We start from the raw sequence: 16,670 nt of genomic DNA, 5'->3' as shown, positions 1-16,670 counted from the left end.
TGACACAGCCCCCGGCCATCACCAGGTCTGCCCCAGGCAACAGTCCCTGAGACTTGAAATGCAGGCTCCCTTGTGATCAGCTGATCTCCAGCCTGGAGCTTCTGAGCTTGCGTGCCACAGCATCTAAAGACAGGAAGCCAGATGCTATTGGCTAACTTCTCAAATAAAGATGCCCTCAGAGAGAGGGAAGTGTTGGCGTCTGGTGGAGTTTGCGTGGGACTGGGGGACTGACTGGCACTTCGTTCCCATCTGCCCAGGTAAGTGCAGAGGACTCCTCCCACACCTGGGGTGGGGCCATCAGACCAACCAGGTTACTGATGCTTTTTGCCTTCTGTGCTCATTTTCCTGAAGATGCAGATAAAACAGGGGGTGGAGGATAAGAAGTCTTTGAGGTGTGAGTAATTCCATTTTAGGATTGTGAAGAAAGGTTCAGGTTGAACACTATCAGAAAAGAGGGGAGAGGGGCCTGATACAAAATCACATTTGGGTGATAGGAAATATTGATGTTTTTTGGTTTTGGTTTTTTTTTTTCTTTCTTTTTTTGGTTTGGTTTGGTTTTGTGGTTTTTCAAGACATGACATGGTTTCTCTATAGCTTTGGAGCCTGTCCTGGAACTAGCTCTTGTAGACCAGGCTGGCCTCGAACTCACAGAGATCTGCCTGCCTCTGCCTCCGGATTAAAGGTATGCACCACCACTGCCTGACTGGAAATGCTGATGTTTTTAAAGATTAAAATTTGTACTGTCAGTCAGACTTTGTGGTTCATGCCTCTAATCCCAGCACTTGGAACACTGCAGGAAGAGGATTGCTACAAGTTTAAGACTAGTATAGGCTCTGTGTAAGATCCAGGCCAGCCTGGGCTTCCCTGGGAGCCTCTTATCTCAAGCAAACACTAACAACTATAAACACTAGCATTGTGTTTTTTATTTCTTGTTTTTAAAAGCACCTATTCCTCAGAGACCCACACAGGAGTGTTTATGGATGAAATTAGCCTCATTGAGCCATAAAGTAGGAGATGAATGGAATGATAACTGTGAGCTGATAATCCCTAGAACTGAGTGCCAGGCGCTCAGTGGTTTCCCTGCCGGTACCTGGGCTTGAGGACATAAAAATACAGGTGCTATACTGAGAACGTAGCTCGGCTGATAGAGTGCTGAGTGCTTGTCTAGAATGCAAGGAGCCCTGGGTCCAGTCCCCAGCACCACACATACATTAGGCGTGATGGCACATGCCTGCCGTGCCTGTGATCCCAGCACTCAGGAGGAAGAGACAGGAGGGTCAGAAGCTCAAGGTCGGCCTTGGTACGTAGGAATTTTGAGGCCAGCCTGGGCTTTATGAGACCCTATCTCCAATAACAATAATGACTATGGTTGCAGTGATGGTGATCAATGTTCAAATTGACGTTAGCATTTTTACTGAAATACGCATTTATATGGAGAAAAACTAAAAGAATATTATGCATGAGTCTGCAAAGTTGCATAGTTTTATAGACTTTTCCCCCTTTTCTTAAATTCCACTTTGGTAACATCTTCAGTTGTTATAATGAACATTAATTGCATTTATAATAAACTTGGCGCAAGCTCATTCCTCAGTTTCATAAATGCTCATAGCCTTGTCTCAGGGCTCAGGCATCTGATCCACTAGGAAAGGTGATCCTCGAAAGGAAATGGTAAGAACAGACCTTGTCCCTGCTTGACGCAGGCAGACCCTTCCAGAGGCCCCCTGAGGACAGCTGCAGCTGGCTTTCCCTCAAGGGTGTTATCATCTGGCAAACACAGACCCCAAGTGCCTGCAGCCTTGCTCTGGGCATTTATAGCCCAGTCCAGAGAAAGACTGAGAGTTGGGAATTCTCCCTCCCTTCTCCCTTTTCCCTCCCTCCCTCCAAATTCCCCTAATTTTTTTTGTCCCAACTAGTTGAAATATAATACTTGAGGTAGGAAGAGGTTGAGTCAAATGCAAAGACACTCAGACCATAAAAAAAAAAAAACCACTCTGCTCAGGCAGGTCAGAAGGGGACTCTGAGCCTACCGAGAGAAAACTAGGCTAGAGCAGGCCCTGACCTGTTGAGCCTTGGGCACTGTGAAAGCCAGCAGGGTGGGGGCAGTGACTGGACTCAGGAGCTTCTGGAAAACAGAAATAGCCCCAGGAAGGAGTGTTGGGTGACTTCCGGACAGAAGTGATCATAGGTCACCCACCACAGATAGGACCCCTGGGGCAGCAGGGACAACACATACCCAAGTCCAGTCCAGTGAATCTGTAAGTCTATGGGGGTTAGTACAGGAACGTGCCCTTGAGTTAGTGGAGTTTACCCCAGTGGGTGCCCACTCATGAGAGCTGCATCCTGGGAGCTCCTTCACCAATTGCTGGCAGCTACTTGAAGTAAGACTCCTCTCCCCAGAGATGGCCTGCAGCTTCCCGACAGGGAGTAGGAATCCTGCAAGTTTACCTGAATCCTGTGTGCCTAGCTCCTCCCACGTGAGAACAAAACTAGCCACACAACAGAAGGCCAGAGTGGCTTCTCTTCCCCTGCCCCTCGGACTGGCTTGGTTTTATGGACGAATGCTGGGACAGAAAAATAGTGCCAGGCCCAGGCTGACCAACCTGGCCCTTCGTGCACCCCTGTTTCCTGGGAAGAATCTACACAAGCTAATCCGCTTAAAACCTACCCACCCTGCTTTGGCTGACCCAGTGGCAGAGAGAGGACTGGGGAGGGGGTGCTGCTGGTCCTTGGGACGCTGTAGTCCAGACTTCAGACTTTGGACATTGCCCTTGGCAATGCTGTACAGCGCTTGGTCATGCTGAGTCTCTTCCTGCTCTTCCAGCGGTAGGACCCAGTGCATCCTGAAGGTTAGGGTGTGGTGTATAAAGTCCCAAGCACACTGCAGGGACCTCTTTGGCGCTTCAAAGGCAGTAAGGGCTAGCAAGGGGGATAAAGGCACCTGCGACAAGCTTGACTGCTTGAGTTTGAGCCTGAGAGAAGCGTGGTAGAAGGAAAGTCCTGACGCCCTCAAGATGTACCCTGACCACACACTGCAGCATGAGCAATTACGTACACACATACATATAAAATAAAAATAAATAAATAAATGCACTTTTAAAAACAGTTTCTGTCCGCTGCTTCAAGGAGAGTGAAGCTCCATGACTTCAGGGATCTTAACATCACTGGCTACTCCCAAAGGAGTTGTAAGGACCCCAAGTCATAGGACCTGGCGAGAAGACATCATGCTAGGACTGACCCAGTTCCAAACCAACTTTTAGTTCCTTCTTCTCCCAAGCCCACTGTGCAAGGGTGGCCGTGTCAGGCACGGTCTGCCCAGAGAAGCCACTTGTGCCTCCCCAACCCAGCCTCCAGCCCAGAGTCTTAAGCCTGAAGACTTCCAAACCAGGCCCTCAGAATGAGGCTGGAGAGGAGTGGGGTGAGGCGATGGGGCCCGAGTCCCAGCTAACCTTGATGACTGGTACCCAGGTGTCTCAGAAGCGGGAGATCCTTAGGTTATTCATGTCATTTCCTACCAAGGAAAACCAAAGGGAGCCTAGGGTTTCTGACTGAGCCTGGGGTCAGCCTTTCCTCCTGGGGGCGCCTAAAGTGCAAACCACCTTGCAGGCTAAAGACCAAGTTCCATCCCCAGAACCCACGTGAGAAACCCTGGTGTGGCTGTGCGTGCTGATAAAGTCAGCGCTGAGGAGGGAGAAATGATCCCTGGGCTCACAGGCCAATCAGCCTGGATACCCAGAAACTTCCATGACAACGAGAGACCCTGACTCAAGAAAGAAGGCAGGAAGTGCCGAGGAATCACACACACACACACACACACACACACACACACACACACAAGTAGATACGCCCACACACTTAACCATACTCACCACAAGAACACACATGCAAACACATACCACACCTATGCAAATACCACACACATGCACAAACCACACATACACACATAACACACACAATACATACATACATACACACACGCATACCACACCACACCACACAATGAAAAGAACCTCGCTAGGACCCCCAAAGCCCCCCTCACACTCCTGCCCTTGCCCCAATGATACTGGAAGTTGTCCCTCCATGTAGCAGACACAGACCTCAGTAACTCATCAATATTTCCAGAATGCAACTCTGTGAGAGAATGACGACCAGACAACGGGACTAGTGGGAATGAATGAGCAACTTGCAGAGACGGAAGGTGGGTTATGTAAGCCTTTTCTGCACGTACCGGGTCGCATCCAGACGTCTGTCTCCCTCAGACGTGTGCTCCATCCTCAAGACAAGAAGCATTTGCAAAGCTGTTGATTTTCTGCACCTGAGTGCAGTAAACGAGCTCACGCAATGGAAGAGGGTTTGGCCCTGACTGCGCTAGAGGGGACTTCAGTCATGCCCTCCGTGTGTCCGCTTTAAAGTCCTCAGGAATTTCCCCCTCCTTTGTTTTTTCTTTTAAAACAGGGTCTCTGCATAGCCCTGGCTGTTCTGGAACTCACCCTATAGAGCAGGTTGACCTTAATTTACAGAGATCTTCCCGCCTCTGCCTCCCGAGTACTTGGGTTAAAGGCGTGTGCCATCACACCCTGCTTAACTCTCCTTTTTAAAAATAAGCTTTGTAGCCCAGGGAGGGGGACATGCGCCTTTAATCCCGGCACTGGAGAGTCAGGAGGATCTCTGTGACTTCACGGTCTGCCAGGTCTACACTTCTGAGGAGAACAGCCTGGATCCTGTCTCAAAAACAAAACAACACCACCAAAAAGTTAAGCTTTATTATACAAAACCTTGCAAGTAAGTTAAAAAGAAAATCACACACCAAAATTAATCAGGCCAAAAGTTTATGCAGCATGATGAACTTATATACAGCTTGAGTTGGTGTTTGAATTTTCCTCTGACTCCACAGATGTCAAAGAGAGGGAAGTCTTTTTATGGCTGGCTCAATTGACCAGAGTGCTATCCTCAATCAGCCCTAGGAGATTTTGAGACAGGAACCCCTCCCTCCCGTGGCCCAGAGACACACTCAGTTGCATCCCTGTCCTTAAGGTGATTGACAGCTGGTCATGAAGCAAGCGGACCTGGCAGCATGTGTGTGCATGCGTGTGAAGTCAGGATTAGGTGTCTGCAGGCATTTCCGCCTTGGTTAATTGGGTGATCTCTTATTTTTACCCAGACCTCACCCATTTGGCCAGGCTGACTGACTAGGGAGCCCCAGGATCCCCGTCTTCACCTCCCCAGTGCTGGATTACAAGTGCATCACCGCGTTTAGCTTTGTTGTTGTTGTTTGTTTTTTGAGGCAGGATTTTTCTGGGCAGCCCTGGCTGTCCTAGAACTCCCTCTGTAGACCAGGCTGGCCTCAAACTCAGATATCCACCTGCCTCTGCCTCCCAAGTGCTGGGATTAAAGGCGTGCACCACCACTACCCAGCCACGTTTAGTTTCATACGGATTTGGAGGCTGGAACTCAGGTCTTGCAACAAAGAGCTTGCAGAGCAAGTGCTTTCCTGACTGAGCCGTTCCCCAGCCCTCAACAGCATTCTTGGTGACATGAACTCACCTACCTTTGGACTAGACTGTCCACCCTTGAAAGTTTGTTGGCTCTGTCCTGAGGAGAACAACCTTCCTACATTAGCGACAGGAGGTTGCTTGGAGCCAAGCGCTGAAGCTCCCACACCCCCACAGAAATAGGGAGATGGGGCTGTGTGCTTGCTGCTCGTATTTCTAAATCACAATGCCCAGGTCCTGGAGGAAGGTGTTTCTCCAAAACAGTGGACCGAAGGCCCTGCGGGCTCCAGGACTCACACATCCAGGAAGGAGGAGTTATTTACAGACGCTCTGAAGTGACAATTCTAAAAGAGAAAGGGACCAGAGAAAAGGACCTTCCCTTGTTTTCAGCAGGCTGGATTATGCCTCTTAGCCTTCATCTCTGTTTGCTCTTAAGCATATGACTGACTTTGTGGGGAGTCTGTCTGCCAGTGCTAAGGCCATCAGAGTGAGGATCCCCATGAGGAAACCGGGTTCAACACCACTTAGTTACCTGGTTCTGGTTCAAGCTTCTCAAGTCTGACTCTGAGACGTTCTTTAAGCATGTTTAAGTACAATACAACTTTGGAAAAATGTTTCCCGGTAACAATGATCTTCATCCATGTGCACAATAAAGCTAGGGCATGACTACATGGAACTCTTTTGAAAAGTGTGTGTGACCATAAAGATGGGGTCTATAGTTTAAGGGATAAGGGTCTGGTGTGGTCTCAATTATACAGACAACAGAAGGAATGGTTTCTACTGTCTGAGAAACAAAGATAAAGTTCTAGGGAGGGAGAGCCTGGAATGAACACAGTAGTTGGGGGATTCAGGTGAGGCCTGGCCCTGCAGATAACACAGGTTACTGGGATACTAATTACATCCATTCCCAGCCTTCTGGGAGAGAAAACGGGACCATGCAGAGATAAGCTGTGTACTTCACATTCCTGGCTTCCCTAGATCTCATCTGTGAGAACGAGGACCCCCTCTTATACATTCTATGTGACTTAATTAACGTGGGCTCGGTGGCTTATACCTTTTATACCGGTAGTCAGGAGACTCAAGCAGAGGATTGCAATGAGTTTGCTTGGGTTTTTTCTTCTTGTTTTTTTTGTTTTGTTTTGATTTGGTTTGGTTTTTCGAGACAGCGTTTCTCTGTAGCTTTGGAGCCTGTCCTGAAACTTGCTCTGTAGACCACGCTGGCCTCTAACTCACAGAGATCCACCTGCCTCTGCCTCCTGAGTGCTGGAACTAAAGACATGCACCACCACTGCCCAGCTTGCAATGAGTTTGAGGGCAACAGAGACTAAATAGGGAGTTCTGGGTCAGTGTGGGTGATGGTGGGAGATACTGCCTCAAAAACTCCTACACTAACCAGAATTTTATTATTAAAAGGCTACCCTGTTTCTCCATTACTTAAAAAAGTGACAAAATATTTCCTTTTAAATTGTCAGTTTTATTTTGATAGAAATACACAAATACCACAGAGTGCATTAAGGAGGAAAGGGGAGGGAGAGGTGTCAAACCTCAAATAATGGTATGTTTGAGAGAGAAGGTAACTCCTGTAGTTTCCCCTTAGAGTTCCCTTGATGGTATTTTTTTGGCTTTGCAGCGGACTTTTGATCTGGGTGAAACCCTGCTGGGTAACACTGTCACAATCCTTTGCCTGGACTCATGGGTAGCTGTAGGAACAGAGGGTCGGCTGACTTGCACAGGAAACAGGGTGGACATTGTAAAATGTCCCTCCTGCTGCAGCCTCTGCTCTCTGAACCCTGAGACACATGTGCTGATAAACAAATAAATAAACAACAAACAAACAAAGCAGGGCTGTCAGAGACTGGAGACCCAGCTCTGTCAGGAGAGCGCCTGTGCTGCAAACATGGGACCTGCATTCAACCTGCAGAACAAACTAGAAAGCCACACTTAGGGACCCAAGAGAGTGACAATCTAAAGGGAGACACTGGCTTTAGAAATCAATCAGCAGGATATGGAGCCGAAAGAGAGGGGGGAAGCCTCCTAGGAAGATGCCAGCCACAAGAACTTGGCCGCCTAAGGAGAAGGGAAGCTTAGAGGCGGGGAACCGATTGGGAGCCTGGGTAAGGGCATCCCCACCCCACAGGGAAGGCTAAAAATAAAGGAGTGGGCATGAGGAAAGGAAGTGGACCAGGACGGGCGGGAGGAGTGAGGAAGAAGTTTTATGAAGTGGGTCATACTGAAGTCATTTCTACTTGGATCTAGACCAGCAGTTCTCAACCTTCCCTAATGCTGAGACCCTTTAACAGTTCCTCGTGTCGTGGTGACCCCAGCCATAAAATTATTTTTGTTGCTACTTCATAACTGTAATTTTGCTGCTGTTATGAATAGTGATGTAAATGCCTGTGTTTTCTGACGGTCTTAGGAGATGCTTGTGAAAGGTACGTCCAGCCCCCAAAGGGTTGTGGTCCACAAGATGAGAACTGCTGATCTAGAACATTCCAAGCTCTGCTTCTGGGCTCAACTCAGACTCCCCAGTTCAGTACCAGCTAGTAAAACCACGGGTTAACTGCCAGATAGGATAGAGGCCTGAGAATGGCTTCCAGGGATTTGTGGGAGGTTTTTGATAAATGTGTTTAGGTTGGGAATTGAGGATATTTATGCATACATCTGTGTGTACAAGCATGCGTGCATGTGAGTGTGAGAGCACGCATGCAAGCGAGTGTATGTGGTGCGTGTGCGTGTGCGTGTGCTTGTGCACCCAGAGGCCAGAAGAAGACACGGAGTACACAACTCTGTCATTCTTCATCTTATTCCTTTGGACAGGGTCTCTCCCTGAACCTGGGGTTAGGCTGGCAGCCAGAGTCCCCAGCAATCCTCCTGCCTCCACCCTCCGCGGTGCTGGGATGACAAGCCTGCACGATCACACAGCCTTCCTCTCAGTGGTTCCGGATATCTTCATGTTTGCACAGCGAGACTTTTACTGGCTGAGCCCATGGGATCTGTGTTCTTGCCTGCGTTGTAAGGCACAGCCTCGGCTATTTGGCTGATGCTCCATCATTTGGTGCTTAGCCCACACCGGCCCCCAAGTATGCTTCCTGTGACCCTGAAGTAAGATCCTGCTGAGAGAATCCTGCCGAGGAATACCTTGTTGGGTTTTTACCTTTGTTTTCTAGTGTCTACTGCTTCCAAGGCATTGGGGCAGGCCTCTGACCTCAGGCTGGCCTTTGCCTCATTATGTAGCCAAGGCTGGCCTCAAATTGAAGATCACCCTAGATTCCTGGCTCTACTCCATCTATAGCCAGGAAGTCCTATCTTTAGGTTCATTTTCTCTGAACATCTCAGGAGACCCAGAGGATGAGGTGGGAGTCGGGAGGCTTGCCAGGTCAGACCAGAAGTTGCTTTGCTCTAGCTCTCAGGCTGGAAGATGAGTCAGGGAAGGGGGCGTTCTTCGCTGATGTGCAGTTTCCATCTTGAGTGGAACCCTCGTGCTCTGGGGTTCATTTGCTGAACCCAGAGAGCTGGCACCGCCCACAAGCCCCTTCCAGGTAGATAAAGGAGACGTCACCGCTGACTCAGGTGGCTGAGGTATCACTACTTCTCACCATCTGCCTAGAAGACACTGCACAGGTGTGTCCCACCAACAGACACGGCCACTGGGATGGGTGAGAGAGGACTTTCCCCAGACTGTTCCGGCTGCCCATGCCTGGCCAGCCCCTGCTGGGACCCCACGTGGTGAGGCTTACTTTACTGCTCCAGGTCTCCTACTGTTCCTTCTCATTCAGCACACAGGGTTCCTACAGAGATCTCCCCAGGCCCCACAGCCACCAAAGATACCTGCATTCCTGCTGCAGCTCCTCCCCAGGAGGCAGACAACTGGGTGGTGTCACTTTCTCAGAACCTGTCACTGTACTGGATGGCTACTTAGTTTTGCTGATTTCTAATATTGAAAGCTGATCAATCAAAATAGTTTCCCAGTGGAGAATACTTACATGGCTAAGACAGAAATCCAAGAATATATAATAAAACCTAATCTCCTTTCCCCCTCCTTTAGCCTCCAGAATTGCCCCATGACACTGCTGCTCCCACCGCGAGCTTGTCCCTCCAGAGATATTCAGACCCTCTTACGCACAACCTATTCACAAATGGCAGCATACTGCGTCCATGGACCTCACGTGACTCTCGGGTTTTGTGTTGAAGCAGGTGTTTGGTGTCTTGCTCAGGCACACCGTAGTTCAGTTTGCTCTGTCTGGATTGAATAGAGCTTCATAAAGGGCGCCTCTCTCTACTCCATGTCCAAAATGAGAAGGAGATGGTGCACTCTTCGCGTCAGTGGAAAAAAATCATATCTTTAAATACCAAATTTCTGCCATGCCCAGGGTCCAACCATACGTGAGTCTCCTCGGGCTGGGTGTGTCGAAAGGTCAGAAGGTCTTTGCAAGTGTCCATTGTGAGTAACACTGGAATAGGCTCTCTCCTTAGAAACAGCCCATGGTCAATCATCAGACTGAACCCTAGTCTTGCAGAAGGATCCTGAAAGCCCAAAGGCTCCAGGCTACCCATGGGCTAAGCTCCAACCTCTGTGAGTCCACAGAAGCTGCAGGGCTGGGAGACAGATCCCAGGCACAAAGAGGCAGAGCAGTGTCCCCAGCTTTGGCCTCCTTTGGCATCAGCTTTGCTAATTATTCACACTGGGAGAAGGAGGAAGAATATGACTGTCCTGGGGCCCCTCATTTATGACCTCCAAGGGTTTGCTTTCATATTGCCGCATGGCATGTCCTCCCATGCCAGGGAAGATAAGCCTTGTGTTACAAGCCTCATGAGCTAAGTAGCAATTCCTGCTTGCTCATCTGTCAGCCATAGACATATGAAATTACACGTTTTAGGGGGTTATTGATTTATTTTCTGGCTTTCCAGCTTATATTTGAAACAGAGTCTCCAATACCCCAGACTGGACCGAAACTTGCTATGCATCCAGGGGTGAGGTGAGATAACCTTGAACTCTGACCCTCCTGCCTCCATCTCCCAGCTGCTGGGATCACAAGCATATTCTAGCGAGCTCAGTTTGTGTGGTGCTGAGGATCGAACCCAAGGCTTTGGGCTTTCTAGGCAAGCTCTGTAACCACACAGCCACGGCCTCGGTCTTGAGGTGATGGTGGCTGAGTTCAGAAAGAGCTGTGTGGCAGTGACTGGTACCAACCAACTTGAATGATGCTGAGGGGGTGGCAGCAGAGGTCCCCTCAGAGAGCAGGGTCCTGCAGCTTGGAGCAAGGAACGCCTATGCTTTTCCTAGAGTTGAGGGCTCCATCACAGCCTGGGTGGTCCAGAGCAGGTAGCCTCAGCCCAGTCCATCACAAAAGGGGCTGGCTAAGAGGCAGAGTTTGCAGGCAGGTGATGCAGGAAGGTAGCCATGGGTGGGCCTGGGTGAAACCATCTTGAACAAGGTGCGGTGGGTGTGGAAACTCCCTATGTTAAAAACCATGAGCTTGGTTTTTTCCGTTTCTATGGGGAAGGAGGCATCCAGGAAGTGTGCTCTGAGATGCCTTCAGACTTGTAAGGGTTCTGTCTGTGGTTTCAAGCAGCAAATGAGCAGGCCCGGAGGAGCAGTACGGAGTGAGCGACCAGCACACCCTGGTTGGGAAACAAATGGGAAGGGGACAGATTTATTACCCAACCTATGGAGAAATGTCCTCTTTTCCCATTCTTGCCCTTAAGGAAATAAGAAAAAGAGTAAGGGATGGGTTAGGGCTAGGAATCGCTGATAGATTAACCGCTCAAGCCAAGGGCTGAACCCATCCTCTGCCTGGGGTCAGCTCGTCCCTCTGTAAACAGAGAGCCTGGTTACAGCGATGCTTCCTCTTTACTGGATTGGCTGTGAGATGGTCAGCCCAGTGTGGTTGGGATGGAGGCCTTTCCCACACAGAACTAAACCCAGGAAAGTCCAGGGTACCGTGAAACAGGGGTGGGGGACTATGCTGGTTATTTTCCTCATGGCTGGTGACCAGACAAGAAGTGACTTACGGGAGAAAGAAATCACAGGTTCTGTGATGGAGCTCATTCTTGGCTCCAGGCTGCAAGCTTTCCCTCTGAGGGAAGCAAGCGTCCCTGTGGTCTTAGCAACACTCAAGCTGGTCAGTACTGAACGCTGCCTCATGGCACCTTCTGAACTCTACAGGGTGGCTGGCCCTTCCTCCCCTACAGGAGGTGCTGGGATTGTTCTGGGAGCCTTGGGAAGCCGTGGTGGCAGGGGGTTCAATTGCTCACAGGCATCTGCGAGTTGGGAAGTGGAGAGCAGTGTGTGGCAGCTCTGCTTGCTCTCTCCTTTTCTGTCTGGGACTCCAGGCTGTGAAGTGGCTCCACCTACATTCAGAGTGGGGTGTTGTTTATTTGTCTGTTTGTTTGTTGTCTTGAAGAGAGGGTTTCTCCGTGTAGCCCTGGCTGTCTTGGAACTCGCTCTGTAAACCAGGCTGGCCTTGAACTAGGATATCCGTTTGCCTCTGCCTCCCAAGAGCTGGGATTAAAGGTGTGTGCCATCACTGCCCGGCTAGAGTGGGTCCTCCTACCTTGTTAAAATCCCTCCCATGGGGCTGGAGAGATGGCTCAGCAGTTTAGAGCATTTGCTACTCTTCCAGAGGTCCTGGGTTCAATTCCAGCTGCCCACATGATGGCCCCAGCCATCTGTAACTCATTTCAGTGAATCCAACACCCTTTTCTGGTCAGGCACACTCATGGTACACAAATATGCATGCAGGCAAAATATCTGCACACATAAAATAAACAAATCTTTATAAAATTTATGAATAAATATCAAATCCCTCACAGACGTGCTGAGATATTTGTTTCCATGGTAATTCTAAATCACACCAAAAAGCAAAGAGATACAAGTACTGGTCTTGCAGAGGACTCAGTCAGGGTGATCCCATGTCAGGGTGGCCCAAAGCCACCTGTAGCACCAGCTCCAGGAGATCCAGGGTCCACCTCAGGACTCAAAAAGCTCCTGCATTCGCACATGTACCTTCCCACACACAAACACACGTGTACATAACTTGCCAGTGTTGTGTAGGCACGCGCCTTTAATCCCAGACTCAGGAGGCAGAGGCAGACAGATATCTGTGACTTGTAGACCAGCCTGGTCTACAGACTGTGTTCCAGAACAGCATTCCAGGGCTGCATATTGAGACCCTGCTTCAAAAATAAGAAATGTTTTAAAAGATAGCATGAGTGAAGATAGACTTTAGTAGACCCCGAGCCGGTGTTTGTTTCTCCCTGTCTGCCAGAGAGAATTGCAATCTTCTAAGGCTTATGTGGCCGTGTTTCCCCTTCTGCTCCAGGCCCTCACCATGCCCACCATCTTCCCGGAACTGGATCTGGAGGACTTTGAGTACGATGATTCTGCTGAGGCCTGTTACGTGGGCGACATCGTGGCCTTTGGGACGGTCTTCCTGTCCATCTTCTACTCCCTCGTCTTTGCCTTCGGTCTGGTGGGAAATCTGTTGGTGGTGCTCGCCCTCACCAACAGCCGGAAGCCCAAGAGCATCACCGACATCTACCTCCTGAACCTGGCCTTGAGTGACCTGCTCTTTGTGGCCACCTTGCCCTTCTGGACTCACTACCTCGTCAGCGAGGAAGGCTTCCACAACGCCGTGTGCAAGCTCACCACTGCCTTCTTCTTCATCGGCTTCTTTGGGGGCATATTCTTCATTACCGTCATCAGCATCGATAGGTACCTGGCCATTGTCCTGGCCGCCAACTCCATGAACAACCGAACGGTACAGCACGGTGTCACCATCAGTCTGGGCGTCTGGGCGGCGGCCATCTTGGTGGCGGCACCCCAGTTCATGTTCACGAAGAGAAAGGAAAACGAGTGTCTGGGTGACTACCCGCAAGTCCTCCAGGAAATCTGGCCCGTGCTCCGCAACTCGGAAGCAAACATCCTAGGCTTCGTGCTGCCCCTGTTCATCATGAGCTTCTGCTACTTCCGAATCCTCCAGACTCTGTTTTCCTGCAAGAATCAGAAGAAGGCCAGGGCCATCCGACTCATCCTCCTCGTGGTGGTGGTCTTCTTCCTCTTCTGGACACCCTACAACATCGTGATCTTCATGGAGACTCTCAAATTCTACAACTTCTTCCCTAGCTGTGACACGAAGAGGGACCTGAGGCTGGCCCTCAGTGTGACGGAGACAGTGGCGTTCAGCCACTGCTGCCTCAACCCCCTCATCTACGCCTTTGCTGGGGAGAAGTTCAGGAAATACCTTGGACAGCTGTACAGGAAGTGCCTGGCTGTCCTGTGCTGCCGTCCTGTCCACGTCAACTTCACACCGGAATCCCAGCGGAGCAGACAGGAGAGCATCCTGAGCAGCTTCACTCACTACACAAGCGACGGAGAGGGCTCTCTGCTGCTCTGAAAGGCCCTGGACCCCACTGCGAACCCAGATTTCTTGACTCTGACTCGGGGAAATGAGGACAGACTTTTATTTTTCCTGCTGTGTCTTAGAAACATGGACTAGATGCCTACAAAACAACTCCACAGTGTTTTGAAATTTTTATGTTCATTTCGTGAACGATACACATATTGCTGGCTGTAAATGCTGAACATCGGGGCTTACGCATGACAAGGCTTCTAACCCGATTGGAAAAATTACAAAGGGGTGGCAAGGGTCGTTCACGTGGTCATGTCAGACTGAGAGGAAACCAAGCTCTGAATCCAGCTAGAACGTCCCCTCTCTGGCCTTCAGAGTCTGAGTACTGACAGGTCATCCAGACACACATTCCATAGTCAGAGAAAGACTTGGTCTCTTTCTGATTTCAAGGTCAGCATTCCCAGGGAAGGACTTCCATTGGCCAAGCTGTGTAACGTGCCCATCCCTTGATTCCTCTTGAGGAAGAGACCTGGTCAGTCATCCTCATCAACTTAGACCATGAGACCCTATATGGACAAGTTCGACAGAACCACCATATATGGGCTGCATGTGCATGCTTCAGCATTGCCAGGGCATACATTTCATTCATCCATCCATTCATTCATTCATTCATGAAATAGAACTGATCTAAGATATTATTGGAACATGAAGGTTGGAGGTTGAGGAAGATATATTTCTAAGAAATTGGAGGGTGGGAACTACTCTGATAAAACAGAACAAGAACGACTCATCTGCCTTACCACGGGACTGACTGACCCAGGCTCTCTCCTCAGCAACCAGCCTGTGTCTACTGCCAGCTTCTTCCTTAAGCCCGTCTTGAGAATGTCCTGGAAATTCCAAGGGCTCCCACTGACCACTGCATCAAATATAAATTCAAGGGCCTGGCCTCTGAGACCAGGGACATAAGATGCAGTTCTAAAAACAGACTCTACATTGCCTCCTCCTCCTTCCCAAAGGACACCACCCACGCTGCTGCCAGGTCCCTTCCAATATCCCTCCACTTCTCTCAACACCCCCTATGGGGGGCGGTGAGGCAGGAGATAGAATCTCACCCCAGAGTGAAGGGATTTATATCCCAGCTCTGTCACTTTTAATAACCAAAAGATCTTCAGCCCCTCACCTATAGAAAGGGGACAGTGGTGGCCTCATTTATTCTAGCATGGCAAATCCGCCAGGAATTTAGCTTCCCCTGTTCCTGGCACTGTTGAGCTGCCTCTGAGTGACAACGCAGATGGAGTGGGAGGAGCCTGCAGGAGACAGCCAGACAAGAGACCCCCATTCCCACAGTGATGCTCAGCAGCACTTAGACCTACAGACCCCTAACCATCTCCCTGCTGCCAATCAAGAGCCAGGCTATGTGAGCAGCTTGCTTTCTGTCCTCAACCCGAGAGCATCATGTGATCTAACCACAGGAGACCCTCACAGCTGCACTCACTGACTGGGGCCTCCTTTATAGTCCGACAATGAGAATTCCGGGACTGCACAATTCTTTCTAAAAAGTGCTTTCTAAAAAGCACTGGGTCCCAAATTGCTCTCTGCTCCTGTGTAGAGTTGTAATAACCATTTTAGAAGTCTCCCCCAGATGGTGGCACTGAGGAAGTTGTGGCATGTGGCTCACTGTGGCGTGTCTGATATCTCCTTGGCAGTCTGCGTGTTTGTTTCAAGGGTGGCAGACTGAGTCACAGCCCTCACAGGCACGTCCAGCATTTTGACATTGCAGCACAATGCTGTCTTCTACAGTGGTCACAACTGAGAACCTCAAAATTTAGTTACCAAAGTGGGGAGACGGGAAAGATGGCTCAGTGGTTAAGAGCACTGGCTGCTGTTCCAGAGGACTGGGGTTCAGTTCCCAGAACCCACTTAGTGTCTAACAATGGTCTTTAACTCCAGTTCCAGGTGATCCAACAGCCTCTTCTGGTTTCTGAGAGCACCAGGCAAGCACGTGGTGAACAGACCTGCATGCACAGAAATAAGTGAAAACAAAAAAGCAGAAAAACTTGTTTGGTTTTTCAAGACAGGTTTTCTCTGTGTAACCCTAGCTGTCCTGAAATTCTCTGTAAACCAGGCTGGCCTAGAACTCACAGAAATCACCTGCCTCTTCCTCCCAAGTGCTGAGATTAAAGGTATATGCCACCATGCCGGGCTTAGTAAATAAATTTTTTGATTTCAAAAATCTCATAGGTTTTCAGTAAGTTTATGTTGGTGTTGCTCCCTGGTCACCGCTGTCTGAGGCTGCATCGCTAGACACACCTACACTATGTCTATTTTACTTATAATTCTGTTGATACACATTTGATTTCCTTCCTATTTTTAGCAAATACAAATCTCACAGCACTTTAATCTGTGGAATTTTCTTTTTCCTGTTCAGTTATTTTTACCAGATAAGTTCTTTGCCATGGGGTAACTGCACCAAAGGGTGTGGGAATGCTTCAGCTCCTCTCTCCAAGTATATACAATTTTATCAGAAAGCAAAGCCTACCCGTGGCTTTAAATCACAACACTCCTGAAGCAGAGGCAGGTGGGTCTCTGTGAGTTCAAGGCCAGCGGTCAGCCTGGTTTACAGAGCAAGACCCTGACCCAAAAAGGTGCGGGGAGGGGGAGCAATGCAAAGTTCTATAGGATAGGCCAACTAGTCCTGAGTCTGAGGCGTGCATGATCATCTTGTCTAATCAGGAAGTAATGACGTCTGTAAGTCTGTCAGATGCAGCCATAGTGTCTCTCTGCAGCGCCACCTTGAACGCCAACCACAGTAAAAGCTGTTTCAGCTTCT

At 49.5% G+C, this 16,670-nt stretch overlaps 1 protein-coding gene across 1 annotated transcript; it reads left to right on the top strand.

Moving 5' to 3' along the window:
• The first annotated feature begins 171 nt into the window (after window positions 1–171).
• Cx3cr1 (C-X3-C motif chemokine receptor 1) lies at window positions 172–15,693 on the top strand. The gene is made up of 2 exons (XM_038323613.1): window positions 172–257; window positions 12,812–15,693. Exon 2 carries the CDS (start codon window positions 12,821–12,823, stop codon window positions 13,883–13,885), a length of 1,065 nt encoding a protein of 354 aa, XP_038179541.1. The 5' UTR covers window positions 172–257; window positions 12,812–12,820; the 3' UTR covers window positions 13,886–15,693.
• Window positions 15,694–16,670: the final 977 nt, after the last annotated feature.

The sequence above is a fragment of the Arvicola amphibius genome, chromosome 3, assembly GCF_903992535.2.
Source record: "Arvicola amphibius chromosome 3, mArvAmp1.2, whole genome shotgun sequence".
NCBI lineage: Eukaryota > Metazoa > Chordata > Mammalia > Rodentia > Cricetidae > Arvicola > Arvicola amphibius.
This window is presented reverse-complemented; position numbering and strand designations above follow the sequence as displayed.